Raw genomic sequence first — 16,211 nt, forward strand, 5'->3', positions numbered from 1 at the left:
AAGCCTCATGACAGAGGTATCTTCTTCGATGTGGCTGCTTCTCTCCCTTTAGTTGTGGAGTTTGTCCCAGTCTTCAGGTCTATGTCTGGGATATTTAGGGTGATGTGACAGTTATCTAGCAGTCTTTGTGGGAGAAGGGGAGCCTGTGCTCCTTCGCCTATGCTGTCATCTTCCTCTGTGTCTCTCAAAGATAGAATTTTGAGAGGTGGAATAGTGGGGAGTATGTGCTAATATCAGGCATACACTTCAACTAAAATTTTTGTGATAGAATAATAGAAACAGTTATTTTTTAATTTTTAATACCTAGCACTGTGTTAAATATATAGTGCTTAGTAATTGACTCCTGAATGAATGATGAATGAGTAATAAAAGATAAGAGTGTTCAGGTTGAGTAAACCTATTAGAGGTCCTCGAATGCCAGAGTAAGGACTTTTTTACTTTGATAAGTAATGATGAGGCTTTGGGGGTTTTTCGATAGGAGAACAACATTACTGAAGCATTCAGTACTTAGGTTCATGTGCCTCTCATCCATCTTCTAGCCAATATATAAAGGGTTAGAGAATTAAAGGCGCTCTTTACTACCTGCAAGGAATCTGCCATCCAGTGGGGAAGGCAGCCAGGCAAACAAAAAAGTACACAATAGTGTGCAAAATTCTGTAGTTACTTACACTGTGCCCAGGGAACACTTGTCCCATCTTGTCCCTGCAGTGGTCCAAAGAGGACCTGAGTGTCATATGTAACTTGTGGTAAGGTAGCTCTGGCAGCTCAGTCTAGGATGATTTGGAGTAGGCCTAAAGCCAAGATTGAGGTCAGACCTGTGAGGAGACCACTGGCATCATCCAGGATCCAGGAGAGAAATTATAAATCTCCAAAGAAAGGCATGGCTGTGCAATTTCAGAGGAACATACATGCCACACACTTAGAAGGAATAATTAAGGAAACTGATGATACAACAATATGCAACAACCTCTTGGTTGATAACAATAATGGCTAAAAGTTACTGTGTGTTTTTTATGAGTGCAGGGTACTGCCAGAATCCAACTTCCAGTATCCTTGAGCTGTATTAAATTGTGCAAATTCCTTGAATTCCGTAAGCCTCAATTTTCAGATTTACAAAACGGGGTTAGTATTTGTAGGCACATCATACAGCTTTGTGAAAAAATGAATGAACACATACGAAGTTTACTAAGTGCTTAGGATGGTGTATTAGGGTTCTCCAGAGAAACAGAAGAAAAAGGACAGATGGATGAATGGTCAGACAGATAGATATTAATTCTGGTGAACTGGGTCACATGATTAAGGAGGCTGAAGAATCTTGAGACCTGCAGTCAGCAAGCTGGAGACCCAGGAGAGCCACTGGCTTAATTCCAGTTTGAGTCTAAAGGCCTGAGAATCTGGAGACCTGGTGATACAGTTCCAGTCTGAATGTTGACAGGCTTGATACTCAAGAATTGCTGACCTTGTAGTTTGAGTCTAAAGGCAGGAAAAAAACTGATGTCTCAGCTTAAGACAGGGCGAAAACCTTACTTATAGGACAGTAAGCCTTTTTTTGTGTGTCTATTCAGGCCTTCAGCTGACTAGATGAGGCCCATCCATGTTAGGGAAGATAATCTTTATTCAGTTTATCAGTGCAAATGTTCTCATCCAAAACACTCTCACAGACACACTCAGAATAATGTTTGACAAGATATCTGGGTATCCTATGGACCAGTCGAACTGACGCATGAAATTTACTGTCATGAATAATCCCTAGCAATGTTGTCTTTTATCATTATTATGTCATTTAATCCTCAATGATCCTTTTGGGTAAGTGCTAATATTAATCGCTTTTTACAGATGATGATACTGAAGCATAGACAAGTACTTTGTCCAAGATCATAGAGGTGGTAACCGGTAGAGCTATTCTAGTTCTTAGCCACTGTGACTTGAACACTGTGTTCTTAACCAATGTGGATACTGCCTCGACCTTAGATGAACAGAGAATATTTACCCAAGATCCATTACCTGTGGATCTTAGCACAGGATAATGTGGATAGAATTCAGGATTAGAGTTGAGAATAACCTGGAGAGACTGGAGTGCCTTGGTTCTACAGGCAGAGAAGGAGTGACAGGAAGAAACAGACAAAAGTCAGAAACTGTGGGCTGGAGGGTGGGGTAAGAGCAGGAGACAGGTGCAGAGTGAGCACCTGTGTAAATGGTTCAGAGAGCTTGATTTTCCTTGTTATGTTAGTCATGTGGTTGAAGATGGAAAGTGGTGGTGGCAGCAGAGGGATTGTAGGTCAGAGAAAATTGAAGAGTCAAGTCCCTATAAGTCTTTCTGTGGTTCAAGAAGAGGTGGGGTCCTATTAGCAACATTCTTCTGGCTGAAAGGAGCAGGAACCAATTGGAAAGAGCTTAAGCAATAACAACGACAACGATAATTGACAACAGTTTATTGGTGGTGTCTTGAGGTAGCTTATAGAATCCCAGGCTATTTGTGCCATCAGATATAAAGGTATGTGATCATGGATTCACTTGTCTCTGGATTGAAAGATAACATCATACTTTTAGTATGTGCGATCTAGTATGTTACTTGCTATGTTCCTTATGACTGCTCTTTCTTGTCTGTGATTTTGTTTCCATTATCAGATCTTTGCCTTAAATGGAGAGTCTTGCCTTCTTCTGTTACTTATCAGGAAAAAGAATTTTTTGACCTCTGGATTTGTGCTAATAATCCTAACCTCTTGGAAAACAGGTAGTTTTTGATAGTTTTCTTAAATTCACTATCCATTTAATTCCCAAAATGCATATGTGTGAAACTGGAAAATGTCAGCGATAGATACATTTTAGCTTAATAGCAGTCATCCCTGTGAACTCTTTCTAGCTCCTTGCCACCTGTGGAAAGGTACTTCGTTAGTGTGCTTTTCTATCAAGATAAAGGAGACCTGCATATAACTATTTGCAAACTTTGGGATGTGCAGCTCTGTGCTTCCACCGGCAGGAGACAATGACCCACTGTTGGAGTTCTGCCTTCCACGGCCTTACTGTAAAGGAGCCTTATCCAGAGGGTGTCTCCAGGGGCACTAACCTGTTAGACCATGTGCTTTTTCTATTTAAGTCACATATTGATTTCATTGTTTTGTGCTCTTGGAGGAAGAACTTCAGGCTAAAACAGGAAAAAGACCAATTAAGTATTGATGAATGTCACTGTTATTATAGGCCCTTTAGACTTACGTTATTTTCCTTGGGGAGGGAATGAATGAGTATCCCCCTTTAATGAAGGCACCCCTAAATCAAATGTTGCTTCTCCATGGAGTTTTTTCTAAGTTCTTTGGCCTGGATAAGTGGATCACTATTGCTAATATAGACATTATAGTAATAACTCCTGTTTTATTATTTTTATCTAGCCCTAAAAAAAAGGGGGAGGGAAATTAAAACACACACACACACACACACACCAACATTTAGAAACTGCTGCTACTACCCTTGCTACCTGGAGTCCCCAAGTTATTGTATTTAGTGACTAAGGAAAATAGCAGAGGTGGTAAGGGCTCTGAGATTCCTTATGGCCGAGGGCTTTCTAGTCTCATTTTTTTGGTTTGCAGTAGAATCTGTTTTCCCCAAATAAAATTTGTTCAAACCCCAAATACATAAGATAAATGCAGAACTTTCCTGATTAAATTGGAAGCTGGGAATCTGAGGGCCTGAGACTCCACTTATCCTTTTTGTTTTGTACTATCTGCAAAAAGCTTAGAGCTCCAGGGAGCCATGATTATAAATTACTGATCTAGCCTCACTCCTTCATTTTAGAGTGAAAATTGAAGCCTGATGGAGGCTAAGAAACCTGTTCATGAGGCTACTGGCCAAGGTCTCTGACTCCTAACTGGGTTCCAGCCCTGGCTTGAAACTTAAGTATCTCCCACATAAGATCCAAGAGTTGGCTCGGTTTCAATATGAAGAAGAGTTACTCATATTGATCTCTTCCTATGAGCTAAGAACTTTTCCTATAGCATTAGGATAGTGTTTAAAGTTCTGACTCTGGTAGAGCCAGACTGCCTGTGTTTGAGTCCTTGGCCTCTATTAGCTGTGAGATTTTGGATAGGTGACATAACCTTTCTTTAGCTTGGCTTTCTGTCACTTAGAATGGGGTGTAATCATAGTACCTTTTGCGTTCTCTCTGGGTCCGGCTGAGCCCCTTAAAATTTACCAAATTTACCCCTAAATTTACCAAGCTCCTGGTTACTGGGAATTTCTAGGTCCCTCTCTACAGATCTAACCTATATCTGTGACTTCTTAGCCCAGTCTTGGGCGTTCCTGGACCCACAGAACTGGTATCTATCCTCTACGGTTTTCCCTACCTCCAGCATACCATTGTCTGTGAATCGGCACATTCTCAACCTTTCCTCTCTGAAAAGTGATGATGTCATCACAAAGCATTGCAAAATTAGTTTCAAAGCATCAGTTCTGGCTCTTTTATACATCCAAATGGTGCCCCTGGTGACAACAGGCAAGAGAAATTTAGCCACATCAATAGAAAACTGATGGTCCTTCAAAGCTTAAAATGCAGAGTTGTCCTATAATTTAAGTCCCTGATTCTTGAAATATAATGACATGATTTTGACCATGTATATTTTATTTCCGCTTAAAAGATTAGGACCCAAAAATATGCTTAATGTGACAGCAAGCAATTTGGGGCCGTGTAAAGAAAAGCTCCTGATTATGAGGGCAATTACTTGAGAGTTGACACTTCCTTTACTGGAGGACATTAACGGCTCTGGTTCAGTACGGTAGGATGGACCCTGTGTACTTTGAGAACATGCCCTGAAATAGCAAAACCTTATGCCATTTGATTTGGGTAGAATCCCATAAAATCGGTGTATGTAAGTGATGAGAAGTACAGTATAGTTATTAGGTAACATTCGGTGAATGGAAGGCCTGAGTAATGGGGTAAAAACATGGCACTGTCTGTATTTACAGAAAGTAGAGTGTTATTGTCAGCAGTTAATTGCCAATGTCAGCAGCGTTAATGCCAATGAAGAGCATTTCAATCAACATGTCTGCATAACCAGAACTTAGCAGGAAATGTAATAACAGCTTTCTCTTACATAGCAATTACATATGTCATCTCATTTCCTCTTTACCATAACCATATGAACTTGCATCATTTTTCAGAGGAGGAAACAGTGAGGGCAGTAGAGGCCCAGTGACTTGTCCAGGATGCCTCCCTAGAGCTGAGGCTTGAAGCCAAGCCTTTGGATGCAAACCTGTACTCTTGGTGCTTTATCACACCCACTCCCTGAAGGCTTGCTCTCGACGATTTTTTTTTTTTTTTAATTATTGGACTATAGTTGACACACAATGTTACATTATTCTCAGGTGTACAACACAGTGATTCAACATCTGTATATGTCGGGCTGTGCTCACTGCCAGGGAAGCTCCACCTGTCACCATGCAAATGCTATTACCCTATCACCCACTGTATTCCTAGTGGTGCCTTTTTTTTTTTTTTTTTTTTTTTAGAAATAGAATTTTATTTTATTTTATTTTATTTTATTTTATTATTTTTTTTAATTTTTTTTTTAATTTTTTATTTTTTATAAACATATATTTTTTATATACCTAGTGGTGCCTTTTATCCCGTGACCTGCTCACTCCATAGCTGGAAGCCTGTGTCACCGGTCCCCCTTCCCTCCTTTGGCCCACCCTCCAACCTCTTTCCCTCTGGCAACCTCTGTATTTAGAAGGCTGATTCTGCTTTTTATTTGTTTATTCATTTGTTTTGTGTTTTAGATTCCAAAGGCCTCCTTTTACATTTCGGGAAGCCTCATGCCAGTCATATGCTCTGTGGTGACAAAATGCACCATTTTACAAATGGTAGTGTTCCGAGCTGGTCACCCAGGCAGGGTAAAATGAAGCCATTCTTCTTTGGACCACCAGAGCATCTTTTTCTTTTCCACTTTAAACATAGAGGGAGGCTAGACATTTTTTATCACAGTACCTGAGAAATAGGTACCCATAGACTTCCATTACATTCGTGTTATGCGTTTATATCTGCATTTGGAAATAGGGATCACCAGCAGGGGAAAAGTGATGGTTATCGTTCGCTCGAACCAAAAAAGCCTGAAAATGATGTTTAAAATATCCATGGGTCATACTGCAAGTTAAATCTTTAAAGATCATTGAATGGATTGTGTTTGATTAAAATCCTTGAGGTTTCTCTCTTCTGAATTAAAACTTAATGTTTTTAAGTTAATGTTCATTTTCTCAAATGAAATAGAAACCCATATAGGTACCACCCCAGGGTCTTCGAATCAATACTGCAGGTGGCTGTATTTATAGTTGATGTACCCTGATTGGTTTCTCTACCCCCTTTTTTGGGAAAATAACAATAACAGCCAATACCATATGTGGGTGGAATTAAGTGTTTTTTTCAGTCATACTTGAATATGATTGTAGCTCCTCACTCTCCTCTCTTGCTAGGGGGAAGGGAAAAACACCCTGTAGCCTTTAAGAATGGAAATCATGGGTTTGATCTGCTTGCTTTCCTGCTCTGGTTCAGAAGGGAGAAGACCCTCTTTCTAGTCTCAACCTCCTCCTCTCCGTCCTAGCTTAACAACACATTTATTTTATATAAACTTTGCCCCTTTCTTTGGGTTCCAGTCAATAATAGAAAAACTCTTGTGTAAAGCAGGCTCTTAGAATCGACCCTGACATTTTGCTCCACTCTAGAACATTCCCAGCCTTACCCTGAATCGAGCCACACCCAAGAGGAGCTGAACTTCTTATCCTTAACAGATAATATAATAGCTCAACTTTTTGTTTGTTTGGCTAACTCAGCTCCCCAGAACATAGCCATGGAACCAAAAGTAGGGGGAAAACAGGACCGCAACCTCTTGAGCCATATGTTTCAAAACTCATTAGTATTTTTGTGACTATAAGGAGAGAGGCTCTCATTCACAGTCTGCTTACTGTCCATCTACATACAGTTCAGCTTGATTCTATAGTACATGTGTTGAAACAGCACAGCAGTAAGACTGGGAAGCGCAGTGGCTGCTGCAGCCGGGGAGAGAAGGACGTGTGATTGCTGCAGCCCGATCCTGGGGCTACTCCATGATGAAGGACGGCCGGGGGCACAGTGACCCGCAGGTCTGTCACTGAGCACGACACCCCATCCCAAGGGTCCCTGCTCTTCACAGTCAGCCTTCACGGTGGATCCGGAAGCAGAATTATTTGGTGTTTTTTAGGAGACATATAGATCCCTACCTGACATTTTTGGGGAACAAAAAAATGGCAATAATGAAATAAGCCTCAGTATCTAAAAGCATTTTTGCAAAAGGCCTCATTTCATGATCTTTCAGGGTAAATGAAGCAGTTGTAAAAGAATGAATATATTCTCCCATTCTTGGAAGTAGACCACACTGCACGTTTTCCCTTAAGGTCTTTTCCATGTGAACTGGCGATTTAATGTCTCGTGTTACCTCAAGTCACCGATACACACTGCTCTTCCTTTGTCTTCAAATTTTGGATATAAGGCATAAAGAGAATCTGTTTATAGAAGTAAAACATCTTGTATAGACAGTAGTTTTATATCTCCTCCTGACGCTGTCTCCTGTTGATTCTGAAGTTGTCATCAGGCTGAACGCCTTCCTTCCATCCCTCTGGGCACCACGAGCTCCATGTCACCATCGAAAACCGAGAAAGAGAAACACCTTCAAGAGGTGGTCCAAAGGTATCAAAATCGACTGGCAGATGCACAGCTACAGGTGAGCCGTTATTCTTTCCAGAATCCACTAGAAGTCTAGAGCTCTTGGTTTTATGTGTGTGAAGGAACTAATGTGCTTTACCCCTGTAAATTGTGTAGCTTCTTTTTTCCATCCTTTTTTGTCACATTCTTCTAATTTTGACTCTAAGGACTACTCTAGAGACAGGCACAAGTGCCCCAGGGGCTCAGGAAGGAAGGAGAGTTTAAAAAAAAAAAAAAAGAAAGAAAGAAAGAAAGAAAAACTACCTGTCATATTCAAGCCCATCTACACAACAGCACGTGAGAGGAACAGGGGGATTTATTTCCAGCCTGCAGAGGCACAGAGAGCTTTGTATAGATGACACGGTCAAGACTGGGACTTAAGTCTGTATGCTTCCAAAGGCTAGGCTCTTTTTGTTTCATTGGGCTTCTTCCATGAGGGTGGATTTTTGAAGTGAAGAGCTGTTCTTTTAAAAAATATTAGCCTATGGGCGCCTGAGTGGCTCAGTAGGTTAATCCTCTGCCTTCAGCTCAGGTCATGATCTCGGGGTCCTGGGATCAAGCCCCGCATTAGGCTCTGCTCAGCAGGGAACCTGCTTCCCCCCACCTCCGCCTGCCTCTCTGCCTACTTGTGATCTCCCTCTCTCTATCAAATAAATAAAAAAATAAAATTATTAAAGAAATATTAATCTATTTATATATAAATCCAGTGTCACTTAGTTAAGAAAATTTAATAAATAAAACGTAGCTATCCCATAAATATAAGTAACCATGATTTCAAGGGAAAGAAAAAGTGGTATGGAGAAATATTATTTTAATCTCTTAACTAATGAAGTAATTAGATCTCTGTTTACTTTATAGATTTAATACCCAAATTCAGCATTTTTAAATTGGATAGCCTGTCAGCTTCCTCAAATAGAACTTGAGGAGGTCAGCAGCGTATGTCCAAATGTGTTGACTCCTCTGTAAATGTCAGGAAATAAAATACTTGAATAGCAAATTCTCTTATGGAGCAAGAATAGATTCTCTGTCTTACTATCTTATTATTATTAGTTGTATTCCCGTGCTTTTAGAAGATCAACTTTCTTCTCTACCTCATTTCATCTTCTTGCCCCTCCCACTTTGCTAGGGATCTGCCATGCAAGTCAGCCACCACTTGGGGTCACAACCAAGGAAATATGACCCTCCTTTTTAGTCTGGAGTCTCTGGGTCTCTGGGGAAGACACTGAGAGTCACTTTGCAAACACATTCTCAGAAGCATTCCCCGTCCCCCCAAATTGGTTAAACTGTCTATAGTTCTTAGAGCTTCTAGTTGTGGGTTTGATAACAGAGGTCAGAAGTAAGGGTATCTCAACCTGCAGCTTCTTTAATTGACAAGCAGGTAAAGTCCCATCTTTCCAACGGGGAATGTCTTCATTCTTGTTAGCCACTCCCTGTAGATTTGCGAAGGCACACTGCGTCTCCTGAAGTGCCGCTGCCTTTATTGCAGTCTCTGAATGCTTTTTTCTTTCCTGTGGAGGTCAGAGCTGACCCTTGGATGTGCCAATCACAAAGTCTTGAATAGTGCCAATCACAAAGTCTTGATTATCTTTTTGTTTGTTTAGTATTGGATGTTTTATTCCTTACTAAGGTAGAGATTTTGAGGGTAGCTCTTGGGGTAACCTATTTGGGCCATTCATTCTGCTTATTCTTTCTTGGTAGTTGAGTTTTTCATAAGAATTTCATAAGGCAGGTTTATAGATTCAGTCTGTTTGATGTGTAAACAAAGAAGGTTAGCAGTCCCTGCCTAGAGACTTGCTCCCATCAGTTCAAAGAACCAAGGAATCCTCCCCCTCCTCCCTTGCTCCTTTCGTGAAGGTAGGTAATCCCAACATCTTTAACTCCCTTTCAGTAGTGCCCTTAACTGATCCTAATTCTGTGGTCCTCAAGGAAAGCTTTGTTTAGAGTTCACCAGCCATGGCCAGCCAGTTAACTTTTTTTTAAATTTATTTTTATTTATTTTCAGTGTAACAGTATTCATTGTTTTTACACCACACCCAGTGCTCCATGCAATCCGTGCCCTCTCTAATACCCACCACCTGGTTCCCCCAACCTCCTACCCCCTGCCCCTTCAAACCCCTCAGATTGTTTTTCACAGTCCATAGTCTCTCATGGTTCACCTCCCCTGCCAATTTCCCTCAAACTCCCTTCTCCTCTCTATCTCCCCTTGTCCTCCATGCTACTTGTTATGCTCCACAAATAAGTGAAACCATATGATAATTGACTCTCTCTGCTTGACTTATTTCACTCAGCATAATCTCTTCCAGTCCCATCCATGTTGCTACAAAAGTTGGGTATTCATCCTTTCTGATGGAGGCATAATACTCCATAGTCCAACCAGTTAACTTTAAGGAGGTCATTGATTACTTGCTTTTGGCTCTCTCCCCTGCCAGGCATTGTGGGGAAGATGGAGTAACCTTTATACCACGGTGTGAGCTCTTTGAAAGCAGAGATAGTCTTGGTCTTGTTCAGTGTAAATCTCTTACCTAACACAGGCCTGGCAAGCAGTAGGTATTCTGTAGTTGTTGGGCCAATATACAGAACACGCACTCAGATAATAAGCAGTCCTTTCCTGGACCAAGCCTAATAGCTATTTGAAAATTAGCGACCACCACCACATGATACTAGTTCAGTATCTGTCTGATCTCAACTGAAACCACTAGAGAAGTTTATGACATGAAGTGAGTGAGGGCAGCTTTATTCCAAAAAGGGTTCACAGAATAAGTGGCACTTAGCTTGTGTCTTGAAGTCTATTTCAGAGAATTAGGGGAAATGACAGAGCAGGCATTCTAGGTGAGAAAATCATTATAAAAGAAGACTTGGAGATCAGCACTGACTTGTTCCTTCAGGATGCCAATCCTTTAAATTATATGCTAAACTTATATATTTTAAAAAATAGACTTAGCATCTGTGTGACATGTCTCTCTTTTAAAGACTGTGTGACTCGTTATAAAATATGGTAATTGTTGAATAGATGACCTCTGGAAGGTGACCTCAATTCCCCTTTCACAAAAATAACCCATGAAAATATTCAAAAACTGTATTTTGGTGATAGCTGCCTGATGCCAGAAACAAGACTCAAAACCATCCAATATTCATTGTGAATTTGCTTTTTTTCCTGACTGCATTTTAAAAGAAGTTCTGTCAGAATACGACACAGGCAGGGCTGGGAAAGGCAGGAAAATAGGGCATTAGTGCCCTTCAGGTACAATGCAGACATGATTCAAGTGTAGAGTAGATACCACTGGAAAATCAGGAGCTTGCTAGCATGTGACTATGATTCACTATGTCTGTGGTGGTGCCCATTCTCCCATATCCGGAAATAATAAGGTGCTTGCCGTGGAATTATAGTCTGCCCCCTCTTGTTCTCTCTCCCTGCCTCCCTCTACCAGTGCCTGCTTACTTACCCATTGACTAGACTGGGAAACAGATATAAAAATGACCAAAGTCTGCAAATCCCATTTCTTACTTTCTCGTATTTCATCTTTCATGGCTGAAAGCATCCTGATCTGGAAAAATGAAAAGTTGACTAGGTTCATTAAAGACCTTTCTGGATCTTAGATTCTGTGGCTCTGGGCTTTGTGTTACGGACAAGCAGGAGTGATCGAATAATGGTAGCAGAGATAGTATTATGGTGGTAATATGTGAAGTTGGCAGCTATAGCCTCTTTTCCACTCCTCACACGCCCACCTGCTGTGTCAAGTGACTAACTCTTAGAAGCAGCGCCCACCTGATTCCCTGGTTAGACAATGCTTGCAGTGAGTCAGGAAGCTGTTCTGGTAAGAGATGTAACCACTGAGATCGGTGGTTAGATCGGGTCCTCTCCTTCCCAGGAGTAAATGAGGTAGCGAGGTCCAAAGCTGTCATTTCCACAGATGGGATTTTATGAAATCGCTGCAACAGAACAGTTACATTAATTATAGCAAAAGAGGAAAGTAAAGTTCAAAGACATTAAATAACTTGAATCGATCACATATTTTTAAATGGCGAAGTTAGAATTTGTTTCCTTTTTGTCTAATTTCAGCAAAGATCTGCTCAGTCTCATAAGGATAAACACACACAGAAAGGACCTAAGAACATTTGCAAAGGTGACAAACCAATACATTGCAAAACCTATTTGCTAAGGAAAATACTGAAGTTCAGTAATCTAACAGGAGAGCTCAAATTCAAGATGTAATTGATAAACTGTGTCGGCAGCCCAACACCCTCTCTATAAATTGTACTTCCAAAACAGCCCATTCCACTCGTTCTCCTTTCCAAAGGGATGAATGAATAACCTGTTCCTCGCTCCACTTTCAAGTTCATGCCTCTGTACCTGCTGTTTTCTATACCGAGTGACAAGTGCCATCTGCTGGCCACACGATGAACATTTTCATTTTCATTGTGTCACTCTCGACTGCTCAGCTACTAAGTGGCATGTTACTTGAATAATTGTTACTCTGTTTTTTTCAGTAAACCTAACAATAATTTTAAAACCATAGAGTCGAGTCACATAATCAGTTTCTCTGCATTCCAGTCCTCAAATTTGCTCTTTTCTCAGTTTGAACTTACCAATTAGATTCTCATCACCTTCTATGGTGTGACGAGGAAGGCAGCATCATAATCGTACACATGGTGTTTGGTTTTAGGTGCACTCATTCAGGGTGTTGTGGTCGCACTTTTTAAATCCACTTAATACCTTCAGTCGTTACAAAACAGATCATAACCCGATTCCCTGAATAAAGCCTACTCTATTACCCATTTGTCCAGAAGTACTGTTTAAATCCACTTAATGCCTTCAGTCGTTACAAAACAGATCATAACCCAATTCCCTGAATAAAGCCTACTCTATTACCCATTTGTCCAGAAGTACTGTTTATGGGTATTCGTTTATATAATTCCTGCTCGGACAGCGTGTCCAATATCACTTATGTATCCTGTAGGGATTTCTGGGTTCATCTTTTCTGATTAATATTAATTTTTTAAAAGATTTTATTTATTTATTTGATAGAGAGGGACATAGTAAGAGAGAGCGCATAAGCAGGGGGAGTGAGAAAGGGAGAAGCAGGCTCATGCTGAGCAGGGAGCCCGATGCAGGGATCCTGGGATCATAACCTGAGCTGAAGGCAGATGATTAACGAATGAGCCACCCAGGTGCCCCTAATATTAATTTCTTATCCTACAGTCTAGGCTCTCCCTAATCTGCCACTACTTCCTTTCCAACATTAACGGTGGACCCTTGAACAACACAGGTCTGAATGGCGCCGGTCGACCTCTGTGGATTTTTTCCCCCGATAAATACAGTACAGTATTATAAATGTATCCTCTCTTCCTTGTGATGTTTTAATAACATTTTCTTTTCTCCAGTTTGCTTTACTGTAAGAATGCAGTATGTAATCAATCCAACATACAAAGTAAGTGTTCATTTGACTGTTATGAGTAAGTCTTCTGGCCGATAATAGGCTATTAATGGTCAGGCTTTGGGAGAGTCAAAAGTGTACGCAGATTTTCAGTTCTGCAGGTGTTGAAGCCCCAACCCATATGTTGTTCAAAGGTCATCTGTAGTGTCTTCCTCTCTGCGGGAATCCCCCTGAGCCTCGTTTCCTTAGCCGTTTTCTCCCTCTCCCTGCTGCTCTGAGTGCCTTTGTTCCTTCCGTTGTGTCTTGAGTGCCCTCTGTCTCTTCCACTATTCTTCAAGATCCAAAAATAACGTCATTCCTGTATGAATTGCTTTTCTCCTTCCCTACCTGTAAAAATGTCTTCTTTCCAGTTCTCTTTGTTCTGAATGGGTCTTTCTTAAAACGGGTTTTACTCTCTACATAGTATGATAGTTACCTGTGTATCTGTTCTGTCTCCTACTTTAGGCTGTAAACTTTTCGAAAGAAGGGGCCATTTCATTCACCTTTCAGTTCCCCCAGACACTTAGGCTGAACCTTTCACGTAATAAGCATTTATCAAACTGTGAATGCTGGATTGAAGGCATAATTTGATTTATGCAGAACTCCTCATGAAACAGGTCCCCAAACAAATATTTTTCATTTGACTGAATAGGTCGACTCTATAAAGGTTAGACTTACCACTTTCTGCATATATTATTGGAGACCAAGGGGTTCTGACACTGGGTCAGAATAAGGTGTGGCACTGGGATGTGATTATAGAGGCCGTATTTGGATTTCATTGGCTACGTTCATGGTCTTTGCATCAAGTGCAGAGCTGGTGTAAAATGTCGTGCCTCGTGAAAGGGATTCCAGCAATAGCATTCTGTTCTTTTGCAGTGCTCACATGGACACAAAAAAATGAGATCGTGTCATCTGACAATTCCCACATTGGTTGTTTTAGCAGTAAATGCAGAGCAGAGGAGGCTTCCTGAACTTTTCGCTGTGTTTTTCAGATTGAAATGGCATCTCTGAATACAACTGTGTAATGAAGACTATGAATGCATTTTTCCATTTAGAATTTAATCTTTTAAATGTGTCATTATTGTGTAGGATGCTGAGACTTCAAATCTGTATAACTGCAGAGACAGATGCCTTAGAAAATATATTTATTCATCAAGAGTACTTTTCAGCCTTCTTACATAAACCTCCGTGATTGAAAATTTATGATACCTAAAGACCCTTGTCTAACAAGAAACTATTATCTTCACTGTAGTTGAAATATTTTACCTTATTACTCTTGCTACAAAGATCCCATTTCTCTGTGATGATGTGTTGTTTTTCCAAAAGGGCTAACGCATAATGTACTCGCAGTCACGGGCCCTGCATTCACAGCACAGCAAATGAGACGTGAAGCGAATGGCTCGTGTGGCACAAGTTTATAAGTTCCTTGAGGCTGGATACTGGGTGTTCTTTTTCTCTGGTCTCTCCCATCTTCACACCTGGCTCGGTGTCCGGCACAGTAGAGGTGTCCCAGAACAAGCTCACTTTCCTGACTGAATTGCTTGTCTGAATTATTTTCTGACTCAGCCTCTTCTGAGGAGCTGGTGTCCCTCTCCCTGATGGAACTGCACTGTCGGGGCTCCCTGCACAAACCACCGGCCCAGTGCGAGCAGTTAGAGACTCATCAGAACAGCCCAGAACAGAAGCCTGCAGGGAGCAGTGTGGTGTGAGGGGCCCAGGACAGTCCCTGCTCCTGGCTTCATAAGTCACCCTCTTCTGCCCTAGAGCTTGGGACCGAGAAATTCCATCCACTTCTGTCTGTTGCTAGGTTTCCCAAGCAGGTTTCAGGGCAGCTGCTGGGGGCCACTAGGAATGGGGGTCCAGAAGGAACTCGTCTTTCCTCCAGGAAGGACGGAAGCAGCTTTGACAGGGGCAGGTAGCCTTGCCATATTACACCCCTCCCTCTGTGTGGCAGTCGGTCACTCCTCTTCACATCCACAGAGATGAAGAGAGAAGTTCAGGTGTGTGGTCGGAAACGACTTTCACCGGAGGGGTACTATTTTGGGTCTCAATGCAAGTACACCCAGTCCATCTCTGCCATGTAAAAATTCCTTGGGTGCCTGAACTGCATGTACAACCAGTTCTCAATTAGTGTGCATGCTCTTTAGGGATGAACAGAGGCTGCCTGATACCCTGGAAGACTGCAGGCCTGTTTCCTGACCTCCCAGAGTAAGGTACAGACATTTGGCTTCCTTCCAAAGTGGGCTGCTCTCTGGTCCCTTCTGAAGGAACGCTGTGTCTCTGAGCCTGTGTCCCTGAGCACCGGCACTCCTGAGTCTGCCCCTTGAAGCTTGCATTTCCATTTCGTGTTAGACCGCATCTCCTCTCTTCCTCAGGACCCAGTTTCACATTTTCAGTTCTGTCTAAGGAACTGTACTTCCTGATTGTTCTGATTTTGAAGTCAAACCCACTATCTTGTTCCTCTTGATTTAAGATCATTAAGCCTTTGCCCTCTGATTGTCTTCTTGCTTTGAGTCTGGTTCCTTCCTCTGCCCTTAATCCTATAGGCTTGAGTGACCTTCAAACATAATCTCTGTTTTCTACCTTGTCCTTGACCAGCTAGTGCTTTAACCCTGCTCCTTCAGTCACTCTTGCTCGCCCAGACCCCGCCTAACACAGGCCAGTCTCTTGGCACACCTGGGGGCTCTCATCCAGACACAGAGAATTAACTGTTATTTGCCCATGACCTTTCTTTCTAATGGTCTAGAGTCAGCCTTCCTCTATTCAGAGAATTCTAAAAGGAGGTCTTCTTGCCAAGACCATTAGTAATAATTCCTGGTATTTGAAAATAAGCCTTACTTAAAATGTTTCTTAACAAGGGCAGATCTGGTTGTTTTGGACCTTGAAGTTTGTACAGTTTTGCCCTCCTCCACCAAGAAAAAAAAGAAACTGCAAAATTTATAAGTATGAAGTTAGGGTCAGAGCCTTGGAGGGGGCCTGTGTTGGGGAGGGGTCTTGAAGCCAAGGCTTCATTTGCTCCATGGTTTATCTGCCACTTGTTTCTGCATATACAGGGCCATTTGTTCTCCACAGGA

At 41.6% G+C, this 16,211-nt stretch overlaps 1 protein-coding gene across 1 annotated transcript in view; it reads left to right on the top strand.

The window, feature by feature from the left end:
- Positions 1 to 16,211, top strand: part of MORC1 (MORC family CW-type zinc finger 1) — a 179,527-nt gene that overhangs the window by 103,237 nt on the left and 60,079 nt on the right. The window contains exons 16-17 of the mRNA XM_059165067.1: positions 2,629 to 2,734; positions 7,604 to 7,742. Coding sequence (XP_059021050.1) covers positions 2,629 to 2,734; positions 7,604 to 7,742 — 245 coding nt within the window. The remainder of the gene's footprint in view (positions 1 to 2,628; positions 2,735 to 7,603; positions 7,743 to 16,211) is intronic.

The sequence above is a fragment of the Mustela lutreola genome, chromosome 2 (assembly GCF_030435805.1).
Source record: "Mustela lutreola isolate mMusLut2 chromosome 2, mMusLut2.pri, whole genome shotgun sequence".
Taxonomy (NCBI): domain Eukaryota; kingdom Metazoa; phylum Chordata; class Mammalia; order Carnivora; family Mustelidae; genus Mustela; species Mustela lutreola.